This window comes from Pundamilia nyererei, unplaced genomic scaffold (genome assembly GCF_000239375.1).
Source record: "Pundamilia nyererei isolate P.nyererei 1_Seehausen unplaced genomic scaffold, PunNye1.0 scaffold00323, whole genome shotgun sequence".
Lineage (NCBI taxonomy): Eukaryota > Metazoa > Chordata > Actinopteri > Cichliformes > Cichlidae > Pundamilia > Pundamilia nyererei.
Genome location: NW_005187724.1, coordinates 382,493 through 398,239, shown reverse-complemented (window position 1 = coordinate 398,239; position 15,747 = coordinate 382,493). Strand labels below are relative to the sequence as shown.

The following is a 15,747-nucleotide window of genomic DNA, read 5'->3' as shown; positions in this document are numbered from 1 at the left end:
ATCTATAGACATTACCTGATGGGGGATACATGCTTCCTAATAAATATCCATACAATATACATACAGATGGCACCTTTACCTAATTCAGCAGTGGAGTTATCCAGTTGTGTATGTCCAGACCTGATTCTCTTGACAAAATCCAGAGTGCGTAAATGGCTTTATGATATAGATGAGTCTTATTTTTGTTTAAACCAAACTTTACCAAACACTATTTCACATAAGTGGAAAATATCTGGCATTTTTAGACAGCAGAGATTAAAATTATATTGAAAAACTAAACTTGCACTGGGCCCGTTACTACCTGTTGTTGATACAAGTTGCTGAATTATTATGGTCCCTTGTTGCCACTGCTAATCTCTTCCTGTTTTTAAGCCCCTTTAAAATACTGAAAGTAAACCTCAAGATCTATTTTTTTTAGGGGGTGGCACAAATGAAAGAATTGTTTGCACTGATATATATCTAAGCTAGAGCAACACAGACATTTTTCCGTATAAATCCTAAAGGGTATCTGGAAGTGTCTACTCACAGAGTCTTTCAGAGCCATGAAGCAGTGGCACATCCATCGTCTTGTAGTCCCATCTCTGCAGATGTAGGAGAAGGCCTTGTCATAGTTACGGTCCGGAGCGCAGAATGAAACCTTCTCTATGGTCTGGTCCACGATGAGGTCCTGAGAGAGGCAGGCAAAGGAAATTAGACAGAGTAAGAGGAGATTATTGCATTTGACTGTGCTCGTATTACACTAAAGCCAATTGAATTGTTCCAGCAGGTAGAAGGGTCTCAAACTAACTGCAGCTTAATTGAAGAAAAACAGGAAATATCACTTTAATACTGGGAGCACTAGCTCACAGACCGATCCAATACTTGACACACTGCTTTTAACCTCATTTAACCCCATCAACCCCCCATAAACCTATTTACACATCCACTGATGACAGCAAAGACAGAGACTACAGACTAATGACACCGAAGCCTCTTTTAATCTCTGCAATGTTTCCACAACTTGCCCTTCCTTCAATAAAAGGGTTATTCAGCTGGCTTCAGCATGTATAGTCACTATAGAAGAGACTAAGATGGGGCCACTGTCTTTCTCTGTGTACATAAAGGGGGCCTTCAGCTTACCTCTTTGACTCACCAAAAACAGAAAGAAGAAGAAAAACAAGAGGCGTGAGCAAGAAGAAAAGGCAGAAAGAGGATTCACACACACTCATCCACACACTCCCTTCCTGCCTTGCTGTGTCACAGAGAACAAAGAGACGGGCGGACGAGGGGAGAAGACGAGGGAGGATGAGGATGGGAAAAGGGAAGAAAGGAAAGAGGGATGTGATGAGAAAAAAGTAGAAGAATAACAGCCTATTCAGTGTGGGCCAATTAGTGAATGGAGGGGGATGCTGGTACTGAGGTGAAAGGCTGAGCAGAGACCGACATGTCTGTTTCTTCATCACTGGTATAATGACTTCCTCTGTGTTAATACGCACACATAATACTGTATTTATGTACTGATGTGTTTTCTAGGGATTTATAATTCTCTGTGCTCTTTTGAGGAATATTTGTAATGAGGTGAGCGGGGGTGGGTAACTCAGACCACGGCCTTCTATCAGTGAAAGGAAGAATAAAGCTCGGCAGTGACTCTGGCTGTGTCATCTATGCGGAGGAGTCACTCTGCTGAATGGAATAAGACTTGACTCTTTCTTTCTGCTGGTGATTTATCATGAAGGTCATGCACGTCGCACATATGCACAAGCCCACTGTATACTGATAGACTGTGGGAAAGGTTCTGATAAAGGCTCGTGGGGCTGTTAATAAGAGCATACTAGCTGATTCACAGAGGTTAGCTGATGGCAAGGATGACGAACAGGCAATGAAATAAAACAGGAAGAAAGTGATAAAAGCTGATTGTCTAACAAAAAGTTATTAAGTTAAACTTGTATTAAATTATTTTAATGATTATCATCAATAGTTTACACATAATTAACCTGTGAAGATGTTGCAGACAATTACGTTTCGGTCATCTCACAGTTAGTTCAGTATTCTCCTTTCTCTCTCTTTTGGGGCTCTAGTATCTTCTGACTGGAATATCTGACTCTTACAGGCTTCAGTGTGTTAACTGTGTCTGCACACTGTTTGTTGTTGGCCAAGGCGTGTACAGCTTGCTAAAAATATTAGAGCTTTTTCTTGCTATAAAAGCAAAAAGACGCCATCAATTTAGTATTTTTACCGGCTGAAAAATAAAAACACTGAGCTAAAGGATGCTAAAACCCTGTGTAGAGCGCTGAATGACAACCTTAATATGCACAATTAGAATTCCTAATGTTCCTACGTAAGGGTAAACCCATTTTATGAATTATTGAATATAAAACATACTGAACTTGCTTTTGCAGGAGTTTATTAATAAATGACGAGTGAGCCTGCTTTTTCTTTCCGCATTTCTATTCCATCACATGCCCTTTGAAATGAATGTGTTATATCACTGTGTGAACACACTAAGCATGGGTGAGACGCACATGTTATAAAAGCAAAATTAGGTCTTACAAGTCAAAAGCTAGGGGCTTTAAATTTGTATTCAGCCTTACAGCTTCAGTGAAGGTGAGGTATATTTTAAATTAACCTGTTGTTTAGGTAATGTGGTAGAAGAGAAACAAAAGTGCAAGCCAAAAGAAAACAACCTATTATGACTCCACCAAAACTAACGTTTTCTTCTCTTTTGCTGATATTGGTGTTTTTTAGCTTCAAGGTTAAAGCTGGCTAACACGCTGACTTATAGCAATTAAATCTTATAAAAAACCAAAACCTCACTTCTGGCTTCTCTCAGTTTAAGCTATTCAGTTGCTACAGTTCCAAAAGTTACAGCAATGTAAATCTTTAAACAAATATGGTGATTATGGTTCACAAATACATAGGTTTATTTTAGTTTTTCTATTAGTTTTTTATTACTTTAACCTCCTAGGACCTGGCGTCCACATATGTGGACATCACATTTTGGGTTATTTAGACCAAAATACTCGATTTTGCTCTACAAAGGCCTGATATCCACTTACGAGGACATTATACTGCTACTCTTCTATCGAAATTTTAAATGAATATCCTCATATGTGGATATGAGGATGAATATCCTCATATGTGGCTCTCATTTTTCTTAGAAACAAAAATTAGGTAAAAAAAAAAAAAATCTGCTAATTCTTTGTTTTTACATTCATCAGGTCCCAATCAGCCCAAATGTCAAAGAGAAATTAAAAATGCATGCCGTGGAAGAGTTCGGGTCTTAGGAGGTTAAAGAGCCACTATGAGGTTATCAGCAAACAGGATAATATTTACTGATGGTAGCATCCAGGGTTTTTCTGCTGTGTTATATCATATTTGTTCCGGCTAAAAATACTGCGATGAAGAGGTTCAAGTTTGGATTTGTGAGACGGAAACCTTTTCTACTTTTAAAAGATTAGGCTTAAAACTTTCCTTTTTAATAAAGCTTATAGTTAGGGCTGGATCAGGTGACCCTGAATCCTCCCTTAGTTATGGTGCAATAAAGATAGGTTGTTGGAGGTTTCCCATGATGCAATGAGTGTCTTTCTTCACTTTCTATATGTTTACACACCACTCTGCATTTAATCATTACACAACACTCTGCAGTTATTATTAAACTCTGGCTGTAGCTTTCATCCTGTCTCCCTATATCTCTCTATTATCGTAGGGTGTTTACCTTACAATATAAATCACTTTGAGGTGACTGTTGTTGTAATTTGGTGCTATGTAAATAAAGTTGACATGAAATGGATTGAATTGAAGAACAGAAAGACAACAATAGAACAGATAGACAATAGGAAGGAGGAAGGTTAGAAGGCGAGGAGTGGGACTGAGAGACTGGAAGAGGTGTGGTCGTGTGTGGCCTCTAAACACATAAAAAAAAAAAAAAGTAAAGCAAGAAAGAGGCTGCTCTATCAGGCTTACTCTCTGCACTGTCTCTGCTGCTCTTTATTGTGCTCTGCTTTCAATAGAACCACAGCGAGCTGCACTCACTGTAGGAGGCCTCCCTGGCCGCCAGACACTCCTCAAGTGCATGTGTGCGTCTGTGTTTACTTGAGTTTCCCTCCCCCACTAAGCACCTTTAGCAAGCAATCATGAGTCACATATGCCAGCTCTGAAATACCAAACACACACACACACACACACACACACACACACACACACACACACACACACACACACACACACACACACACAGAGTCTCAAAAGCCTGGGAGCAACGCAGTGGATACACAGTGGACCCCTCTGTTAGGGTCACCAAACTAGGACAGAATGAGAGTTTTGTTGGTGGTCTGAGGATGGCATATGAGAGCAACAAAAAGAAGAAAAAATGTTTCAAATTGAAGTATTAGAGGGAAATAAGCGCATTAGTGGGCTTTATATCTTCTTTTTGACCGGCTAACTCTGTTATTTGTGTCTCTGCCTGTCTTGAGAGGCTGAGACTGAAGACTCAGATAAAATACTAGTGTGGACAAGACTGTAGACATGACAACAGGAAGGCACGACTGTGCACCGTGCCCTTGCTGTCAGGTGAGTGATAACATAGATAAAAAGAGAGATAGAAAGAAGGACAAAACAAGGAGACACATGATAGATAAGCGTTTCTTACCTTAGTTTTGTCATCTACCACCCTGAGTCCATCAGCCGAAACCCACAATACTGCTTTTACTGTCTTTTTCCCGCTCTGGAAAGACAAAGAACATGGGGCACTGAATCATTTAAACCTTTATAGACAAGTAGCAGTATTAAATTGTACTTGAAGCTTATGAGCGAGACTGTAACGCCACCTTTATTCCTGCCTGCTGTTGTGTAAAATGACGACATCCCTGGGATAAATGAGGTAGTGGAGGGTTAAGAAAAGAGAGGCGGGAGCAGCTAAAAACTGTGCCAGCTGGCACTACGAATCATTTTGCCAGAGGTGGGCACCAGGCAGCGCTAATAACACGCTCAACATGGGCCATGCTAAAAATAAACAGACTGAAAAAGCAAGGGCTTCGTGTGTGAATCTGTGTGAATCTGTGTGAATCTGTGAGCGTGCACATGCACACGAATCCGCATCGGAGTTTGTGTGTGCGAGTAAGGGAAACAGAGTTAGAGCACTGCAGGAAATGGCTTTGAAACCCACAGCGACGCGATAAGGAGCCCCATTTTTGCATAATCCCACTGACAAAAAGAACGAGGGAGCAAGAATGAAGGTGAAGAATCTGACAAATGATGGAGGGAAGAAGAGGCTAAATGATGAGGTGGAGCCAGAGTGGAACTCTGGGAGAAATATTTTAACTTGAGCAAATGCAGAGAGAAAGATGCTGGTGTTGATAGAGAATGGAGCAAAACAAATTGAAGAGTTTTAGGGATTTTCTGTAAATTGTTATATAAAGTTATACAGTTACATGCCTCCCTAGGGATAAGATAGAAAATGCAGATTCCAAGCTGAAAATGTGGTACTCTAGATTTTAAAGAAAAGTGCAGTTTGATATTAGTTTGTCAAGAAAAGCAGTAGCAGAGAAATAACATGAAAACTGTGTTGTACACGCCTGTCCTTTCTACAACCTCAAGTGTGTGTCTGTGTGTGTGTGGCTGTCTGACACCGGCCAGTCTGAGTCACTCTGTTCACACGCTCCCTGTCCGAATCCAGCTTCCCGGGGGGGGGGCAAACTATGTGTTTACACGAGCATGCGTACGCCCCAGTTTCATTTTCTGCTTGCTTTTCTATGGTGACATCAGATACATATGGAATAGGACCCACCAGAGAGACCAATTAACGGGGTAAAAAAGTAGAAAACAACAAGAAGAACAAGTATTGAATGTGCGTGCATTTGTGCATTACTTCAGTCAATACACTGGCACACTGGCTTTGCGCCACCGAGTCTGTAATGAGTTCCTGCAAAGTTTCTGAAGTCCTCTGGGTGCATATTTGTAACTGGCTTCCTGCAACAAAATGTACTTTTAGTAATGCAGCAAAAAGTGTGTGTTAGAAGTGTGTGTGGGTTACTCACAACTTTTAGCTTCTTCACTGCCTCCTCGCATACGTGCATCCCTCTCGACTCGTCCACCTCCACCAACCCCAGGTACTGCAGACGAAACAAAAACAGGTGGTTTTAGGTTTTTCCTTTTAACGTTTGATACACCAGGGCTCTTCATTTAAACTTCTTGCAAATGAAACTCATTCAGCTGGAGTGAATAGTGTGAACGCAAAAAAACAGTTGGAAACAATCAGGAAGGTCTGATCTGAGAAACACAGGCAGCAGCTGGGCTCATAAGCCGAGAATAAATCTATAATGTAGGTAGGAGTGATGTGATAGCGTATGGCTTCTAAAGTAATTACAAGTTTAAAATCAATTCGATATCTAACACGTAGCCAGTGAAATATATAGGTCCCCTTGAGACAAAAAAATTAAAAATTAAAAATTTGCAAATGTGCAATTTGTATATTAAAACAAAGTTAATACTCGGATTGTGAGCTTACTTTAATATCCACTCCTGATGTTGGAGGATGGACTTCCAAGGTTTTTGTTCTTAGTTACAGCTCAGGTTGGGGAGAGCTGAATAAAGGAACTTCACAGAGATAAATTAAGTTTTAAATTAAGTTTTGTGGGATCGATTATTTAACATCTCTCACACCCCATCACTATTTTGCTTCATTCTCATTGAATTTCAACTCACCTTTGTCCATAAAAGGATAATTAGCAACTGTGATGTTACGTAGGCAACTCTGCATTACATTTAAATATATAGCACTGATTTTCATCTACTAAGTTTTTGTTGTTTTTGGCAGCTATTTAAGTTATTTAAAAGGTAGGAGAAGAACGAACTGAAAGAAAATATGCCAAGAAGGCAGGTTGCAAAGTGGCTTGCAGAGAAAGCAGCAAGGGTATGTATGTAAAGTAGCTTATAAGAAGTGCCTTCTATGAGACTTTCCAAAAGACAAAAGCAAACAATAAATTGAAGCATCAGCTGATGTGGGCTGGCTTGAAATCAGCAATTGTTATTAGGACTATGGTTTAGGCAGGTATCAGGAATTAGAGCAGGTCATCCACTAACTGGAACGTTGGTGGTTTGGTCCCTGTCTGCATGTCAAAGTATTGATTTGATTTGATTTTATTGATTAGCATTCAAATATCTCAATGAATACAGAACAAAGATCTACCACAAAGCAAGAAAGCATGAGACAAGGCTAATCAAAAAGTATTGGCTGAAGCATTTGCTTATTACGCCAACCCCCCAAGTATCCTTGGGCAAAATGCTGAACCTCAAAATTACTCTCAGATGCATTCACTAGAGTATGAATGTGTGATTGTTAAATATAAAGCACTTATATATTAAATAAAGTGGGTGAATTAGACATGTTGTATAAAGCACTTTGAGTGCTCCAGTAGAGTAGAAAAGTGCAATATAGGAACCAGCCCATGTACCATTTATTATGAGCTGAGCTAGATTTTGTGACTTGTCTTAACAAATACTCTGACTATTTTGTGATAGTAAACAACTGGAATTATATTAGTGTCAATGTTACCTGTGAAAGAGGGGGTGTCTGCCCTCTTTTTAAAATGTCAAACAGGCTAATATTGTTAATGTCACAATGGCTGAGCTAACATAGTTTGGTCTGCCACACCATCACAGTTGGCAGCTGTTATTTTACTTTGCTAGCTTGCTAACTGGATATATTACTAAAATAAGACGTGTTGTTAGAGAAAAAATAAAAATAATGATGACCATTACACACAAATTGAAGTCAAAACATAAGTAAGGTTATCTAGAGCTTCATATGCTCTATAACGTAAAGTATGAGAGGCACCAGGCAAATCTTCCAATGGGCCATTTTATCCCACAGTCTTTAGTTTGCAAAAACAACGTTTCTTTCAGCAGTGAGCTGAGCTGACACGTTTTCTTTTGGTAGCTACAGTTCAAATGCTTTTGAAAAGGCATTAATAGTTCGTGACTCATTTAGAATTTAAAAAACACTGAGAAAGCACTGAAAAAAAAAGATGGCTGAGCGAGCATGGAGGTAAAAACAACATATAAAGAGACAGAGGCTTTTATGCTTACATCTCTTGCTAAAGCTCTGAGCTCCACTTCAGTGCCCATCTCATCGCTAGCTCTTTGGACCATTGCCATCAGAACCGTTTTCCATTAGCCTCAGCCCCACACGATGCCTTTTCTTATACTCTCAGCTTTCTTTGTTGCCTTTATCTTTTTGCTTTGTATTTCTCTCCTGGTCCATTCAGTCTGCGGTCTTTCTTTCCTTTCACTTATCTTATCTGGTCCTATCTATCTCTCATTTCAAATCTGAAAATGTCTCTCCTTACCCTCTGTGCGCCCTCATCCCTCACCTTGTCATTTCCTGTGCTCTCTGTAATCTATAACCTTACCTCATCGTCACTCCTCTTTCTCTGGCTTCCATCTCCCTCCCTCATTCTCTCTCCAGCCCTTCTACAAATCACTTTAGCTCTCAAGGATGGCCATACAGTACATGCTCAGAACGGAGCTTGTTATCAGTAAATTGGCCCATTAATGACGGCCCTTTTTTTGCATTTATGGCATGGGAGGCATTCAGCTACTGAGGTAGAATATGGATCAGTGCTTTACTACTGATGGTTCTTATAAAGATCAAAGGTCAGAGCCAAAGTATCCTGAATTGTATCACACAGCCTAACCATAGGCATTACATTAAAAAGTATATTTGCTTTCTTTAGGTACTGTAATAATATGAACAAAATAGAAATAATAGGATTTATGCTATTGTTATTAGTGCTGTCAGCATTAATCTCGTGCGTGGGGCTGGACGGCGTCAACGCATTAGCGCTGTCCAGCCCAGGCACAATCCGCGTTAACTCGCTAACAGAGATTTGCCGCGTTAATGCGGTTATGGCGTTAACATCATTTTAACAAGATTAACACTGACAGCACTTTTTTTCTGTCATATATGTCTGTCATATATATATACATTTATTTATTTTTGTAATTCAGATAATATCCAGACTTCAAGAAAGCTGGTGGCAGCAAACAACTAGCTTAGCCTTGCATTAACACTAACAGACCGCACTGCTAAGATAAAGTGATAATTACGTGAGAATCTTGTGCACCCTTTATTGCTGAATGTATTTATACAGCACTGACTTTACTTATTAATAAGGGCCAGTCTCCGGGGCTTAAAAACAAAGCAAAGGCAATTCATTAAATAGCCACTTAAAAGCCCAACATTATAACAGAGATAAACATGTTTGCATCTTGACTTTAAAAAAAGGTTTTGTTTTCTTTAGGTAATTTCCCGCCCTCTGATATCTATAGAGAGTAAATATAGCTTTCGATTGTGCTGAAAGTATTTAGGACATGGCTGATATTACTGGCATATTCGGTGCCATCTTGTCTAGTTCAGCAATCAGTTTGTGTAAAAATGTGATCTCATTTTGTGTTTTTGTGATAAGGCTTTTTTTTAGTTGAGGCTCGCTCTGAGCAGCTCCACTAGCCAGCATCACTGCTAGCACATAAGATCTTGCCTAAATATTATCTCATAGTCTTAACTCACTTGCTTTTTCATACTTAACATTAACCTCCTAAGACCCAAACTCTTTCATGGTATGCATTTTAAATTTCTCTTTGATATTTGGGCATATTGGGATCTGATGAATGTAAAAACAAAGAACCACCAGATTTTTTTTAACCTAATTTTTGTTTCTAAAAAAAATGCGAGCCACATATGAGGATATTTGTTTTAAATTTTGATGAAACAGAGGCAGTATAATGGCCTCGTATGTGGATATCAGGCCCTTGTAGAGCAAGATTTTGTACTTTGTTCTAGACAACCAAAAATGTGATGTCCACATATGTGGACGCCAGGTCCTAGGAGCTTAAAAGAAAGAAAGAAAGAAGAAAATAAATTAATCAGGCTTAGATTAACTGATTATCGACTGTAGATACTTACCCGAACAGCAAAGTTGCATTTGCCCTTGCGTACAGCCTCCTCGTCAGCCTGCCATTGATGCGGTCTGCTGGCCTCTGGCACATAGGTGGGCTTCTTCCTCCTCAGGCTCTGACGAAGCTTGTTCATCTCCGGGGTCACGTGCTCCCTGGTACTGCAGACACAGAAAGGGATGCAAGTTTAGTTGCGGAAAACTGGAAGGCCATAGAGTATCTCTGTACTCAACGAAGGAAAAATGACAACCACCTGAGTGTCATTACCACAAGCACAGAACAATATATTTTTTTAATTACATTCATTTAATAGCAATTAAATAGTCAGGCACATTAAAAAAATATTTAAATGCAAAAGTGCCAAACTATAATTGAATGAAATGCCACTTGAGAGAAACCAGAGTCCTGTATTTCATATGGTATTATGAGAGAAGTGGGAATGATTTCGTTGATTGGCTGGAGCTCATTAAGCTATAATCATCTCTAACAAGGCAGTCAGTACATCAGTGCCACAAACACTTCCCATCACAATGCTCCATTGGTTCTCCATTCAGACGCAGGCTGTACAAATCGCACAGGTAGAACATTAATGAACACAAAAGCACCGGGCACGCTTTCATCTCTCGAAGAAACACCAAGAATGCTGAGCGCATGCTAATCAGCACACATGTGTGCTCTCCACTCCTCCTGTGAACAATCCTCCCTCCGCTCCCTAATTAGACCATTCAGCCCGCTGGCCTGTTTAGCGCGTGCTAATTTCCCAGCATAATGAAACATGATGCCATCAAAACATGACCTGCTTTAAAAAAATAATTACTGTTTTCATTCCTCCACACTCACATCCCAGCTTCAACAGGACATCTGAAGTACAATAAAAACACCTCTTTCCTCATTTGAGTCCTTTGTCTTTATTGACTAAATTAACTGCATCATCAGCTTCCTTGTTGTCCAAGTCAAAAGTTTCAAATTGGACTAAGCAGTCAGTCTATTCTGTTTTTCTTGTCCTCTGAACACAACTGGTCTCTTTTCTCTACACAGTATAAGGGATCTGCTTAGAGATACACGAGCAAGGCCCAGTTTGTAAATCTGCAATATCAAACCAGGAAGAGTGCTAGAAAAAAAGGCTTGCATCAAATTATTACTATAAGATAACAATATATTAGAAATGCTTATCTCATGTCGTATTCTTCCATATATCTTGGATTAATAAGAGTAAAGATCGAGCTTGTTTTATTCGCTTACCATCTGGATGATCCATAAATCGGCATTCCAGCTTTTACAGGGTAAGAGAGCACATTAATCTTACACTGAAGACATACGATGTCCATATGTAAAGTGGTAATCTCAACACTGAAGGGCAGAACGCTTCTCTCAGCTCTACCACCACGGGGCCAAATTTATACTCAATATATAGTCGGACACGTCACTTCTCATAATTGCTGCCACCCTGATGGTAATGCTGCCAAAGACTGGTGTACCGGAAGTGTGTTTGCAATTCGCCCTTCTTGTGCACCACACACACTCCCTGTGTAATGCAGAGTATTCAAATGCAACAGCTCAAGTGGCTTTACTCATGTCTGGCATGTGAGGCATGTGCCATCTGCCAAGAGTAGATACTCATACACACATACACAGACAAAACATACCCACAAGCCCATCTGCAGCTCGCCGCACATGTCGAGGTTTGTGCCGCTCATATGTGGGAAAAGTGCCAGCTGACTGGCACCTGGCTGGCACGCCCCCAGCACTGCTGCAGCAGGTGTGAACGGGCGTGAGCGAAGGGGTTACAGAGCTTTACATAACGCCTCACAGCAGAGGTAGAAGGGGGCTGGGGTGGCTTAACTCATGTCTGGCATGAGTAAAAGGACCCTGTAAATTAACAGACCCAGTAAAGGAAATACTGGGTAAGGAATACAGGACACCCTCATATGGTCTAGGACAGCGGGGGAGGAGTAGTGAGCGAATGGCACTGGCATCCGATGGCAAACCACATGGGAGAGACGCAGAAATGAACCAAGGATACTGGGACAAGTTTTTTGAAAATATGAGATAAAACTACTGGGAAAAGAGAGGAATGAAGTACTGAGGTGAGAGAATTGGAGTTATAATACACTAAATGATCCTGTTCATCATCCATCGTCTAGTCTTAATAAAAAGGGAATTGTGTGGGAGTAGAGTAGCTTAACAGATTCACAGGTCAGTACACTACAAGCATGAGGGCCGAAAGTCAGAGAGAGCAACATCCAGTAATAATGCAGATTTTTTAAAAATGCATTAGTAAATACATTTTTAAAAAACCCAACTGCTTATCCAATGGTAAGTAGGGTATCTGCTCAGTTATATTAAATATAAAAATGAACTGCATATTTGAGAACCTAAACATGATTGAAAACTGTTAGGTCGCGAGTGAATTGACTTATTTTATTGGTCCCTTAAAATTCCAAACCCTATACGAATTTAACACATATATAAAATTTGGTACACACGTGTCATAAGACACAAAAAAAATTCCTCTTGGATCCACGCCCTGGACCCTGAAGGAAGTTCTCCATTTTGAATTTCTACATGAAGTTTTCATTGACGGTTTCACATATTTTATACAGCAGCATCACATATAATGAGTGGATGTTTCTTATTCTGGATTCAAGAGAAGTTCAGTCCACACAGCTGCAATAATTTTAGCTGCGCCTTGGTCTCCCTCTATTGTTTTCTCTAGTGTAACTTTAGCGTTCACTAACCTGCTGCTTGCTGTAATTATTTATTGGAAAGATAATATTCATTGGTATCAGTTTTCTCATCTAAGTCAAAGCACTAAATGAACTCATCCAGGCTACAATGAAAATACAGGTGAACGCAGGTTGATGGGCTTTCTCATGATGTGCACCGTGGCGTGAAATGAACAAAACTATCTGGTAGTAAACACTTAATGATAGAGAGACACATTAGGACCGTGAAACTGCCAAACATTGAAATGGTGAAGTCGTTGCATAGCTGTGACCTAGCCCTGCAAAACTAGAACCATCTGCAGTGAGGGGGGGAAAAAAGATGAGAGCCAGACAGAGGGGGTGGGTTGGCGAGCATCAAAATAAATCTATAAATCAATGGCACAAATTAAATCCCACTCCCTTTATGAACCCACGCAAAACTCGTAAGCACTTCAGTGTAGCCTACACAAACAAGGGGCCCGGTGCCAAAAAAGCACATAGTTGTTCCCAGTTTAGTGTTTGAGTTTGCAGCCATCTGGAATGTATTGTTGGGGAGATGGCAAGCAGGACAACTTACGGTCATATGATGTTATGTCGTGGAAATTTCTTTCACCCGAGCCGACCTCCTACTCTGGTCCTCCCTATTCCTTCTTCTTAACTGTTACTTACACTGCAGATCTCCTCTTGATCAAAAAAGATGCGGAGACAGGCGCAAAAACGAGCCCGAAGCTAAACGTCTGCAGCTCTGCCGATGCGAATGTGAGGAAATAGGATTCACAGGGCTGACTTCAGTGTGAAGAGCTAGCCTACGCGTACAGACTAATAAATGTGGTGAAAAGAATTTTTACATCTTGCTCCGGCTTAAGTTGGTATTTTAACTGTGAGATGGTTGGTGGTTATTAACAGCATGCGTGCGTGGGATTTACTATAATTATCAGTAATAACAGCACATTCCCGAATATATGTATATTACAAATGTCTTGTATTTGTCTCACCTCTGTATTAACAACACATGATCTGTGTTAAGACGGCTTGTGCGTCCAGCTGCGTTTTGTGCCTGCCAGATGTGACTCTGATTGATTTCTTTGGCACAATGCCTCTCTTTCACACACACACACACACACACACACGTACGTACGTAACGTCCCTCCCTGATCCAGATGTTCCGTGTTCAACATCGGCCCAGAGATTTTGGCAAAATGGGACATACTCCTCCCTCACACATCTCTTCAACCAGATGCTCAAGAAAAACACAGCTCAAACAAGAAGGGGAGTAGGGGTGAGAGCGGTGATGTTACCACACACACACACACAATGACTCACTGCCACCTCGTATTACGGAAAGCCATATGTGTGTGGAGCTCCAAAGAAACTAGGAATGGACATAGAGAGGTGGAGCAAGTCTCCAGTGTGTGTGCGTGTGTGTGTTTAAGCGTGTTTATCTTTGTGAGTGCAGTAACAGAGTATTGCCTTGGCTTAGTCATCACAGTGCTGACCACTTTATCTGGACACACTGTACCCACTCTACTAAAGTCCGGCTTTGTCTCTTTGGCTGTGCAAATAAGACGCTGAGGTGTTTCGCTAAAGCTGCGAGTATGACTCACAACTTTAAAGTCATAGTGGAATGGGAAAGTATCAAAGGTCTCTATTACCACAGCAGCATGCAGGAGCGAGAGTGTATTATACTCTGAAAAGATGGGTGGGTTATAACCTCCACAGTGGGTTAACAAATTACAACACATACATTACTGGTCCTAAACTCAGTAATCACATTGTAATTGCAATTGCATTGCATGATCTGCATAATGGTTGGATTTTTGATAACTCTTTAAACTTGCTTTTTTTTAAGCACGACCAACAAAACATGAATATTACCTAAGCTTTTTTAGTCTAAACACAGATGTGTCCCTACAAAGTTCAGCTCATGCATGTTATCCTATTGGCTCAGTCACACTAGAGTAAAAATAGGACAGCAACCTCCTTGCAATTAGGAAAACTCGCACCAGTTTTCTGGATATTGCAGTAAAAAATTTTGGGACAGATTCACAAGTAGTTGGAGCGACAGACTGGTTCCCCAAGAAGATGACCATGCTCCATCTGAACTCCATCTTATCGCTGTTTTATGACCGTCTTGATCCACCAAAGTGACTCTGAAAATGCTAACTGACTGTGAGTGCTTGCAGACACGATCACCATCTGCAGAGCAACCACATCAATGGCAAAGATATCGCAAGTGCATTGCACACTTTCGTAATAATTTAGTTTTCCCAAGTGTGACTGCAGCATAATTAGCATAGTGTTTGTGCAATATGCAAGCATTCTCAAGTTTATGAGCTTAGAATGTTTTCCTGCCTTCACGATTCCCTTCAGTGTTAAAGAGTATAAAGTGTAATAAGCGCAGATACTATCCCACAGCTGAAGTCCTACGTATTTACCTTTGAAAAGGAATTTCTCTGCTAAGAAATTGTAATATGGTGGTGTTGGGTCGGCAGCCAGCTTTTCTGCTCCAAACCAAAACAATGAAAACATTACCCTAATAGGTAATGTTTGCATAAATCAGCAAACACATCGGGTGCAGGCACATTATGCTGACACGATGCGCACACACGCAGTAAAAACTGACCCAGTTTGTGGTCCCTGCAGACTTCACACACTGACACTGAGTGACCCACATAGAGACACTGACACATACTACCATTACTATTATCCCCAAGTATGTCTCTCTGTGTCTCATACTCCCTGAAAGTGACAGGTGGTGTGTGTGTGTGTGATTAAAGTATAAAGGAGTGTGATGCAGCGGACATAAACCAGGGCACTTGTATTTAGACTGAAGTTTGTCCCAGGACGGGATGCAGTGCAGTGTTTTAATAATCTAAGCAGGACTATGTATGTTTATGAGGGAGAAGGATACAGATACAGAGAGTGTGTTTTGTGCGTCTCTAAGCCTTTGTTACTTCCTGGAAACAACTCCCTCCCTGCAGGATTTGTGTCAGATGGAGCAAACAATCTCCAATAGTTTACTGCTTTGTAATACTTTGAATTCCTGCACATTCACATGTACAAAAATACCATTCTCTGTGCTAAACTGGGTTGACACCCAGTTTAGCACAGA

At 40.5% G+C, this 15,747-nt stretch overlaps 1 protein-coding gene across 3 annotated transcripts in view; it reads right to left on the bottom strand.

Annotated features, from left to right (window-relative positions):
- Window positions 1–15,747, bottom strand: part of numbl (NUMB like endocytic adaptor protein) — a 65,364-nt gene that overhangs the window by 8,723 nt on the left and 40,894 nt on the right. For 2 of the 3 annotated variants that reach the window (XM_013915561.1, XM_013915560.1), the window contains exons 2-5: window positions 9,941–10,091; window positions 6,015–6,089; window positions 4,628–4,702; window positions 527–667 (exon numbers count right to left, since the gene is read on the bottom strand). In XM_013915561.1, coding sequence (XP_013771015.1) covers window positions 527–667; window positions 4,628–4,702; window positions 6,015–6,089; window positions 9,941–10,066 — 417 coding nt within the window. In that variant the 5' untranslated portion in view covers window positions 10,067–10,091. Of the gene's footprint in view, window positions 1–526; window positions 668–4,627; window positions 4,703–6,014; window positions 6,090–9,940; window positions 10,092–11,172; window positions 11,293–15,747 lie in introns of those variants that run through there. The other variant, XM_005751717.1, reaches the window with a different exon arrangement.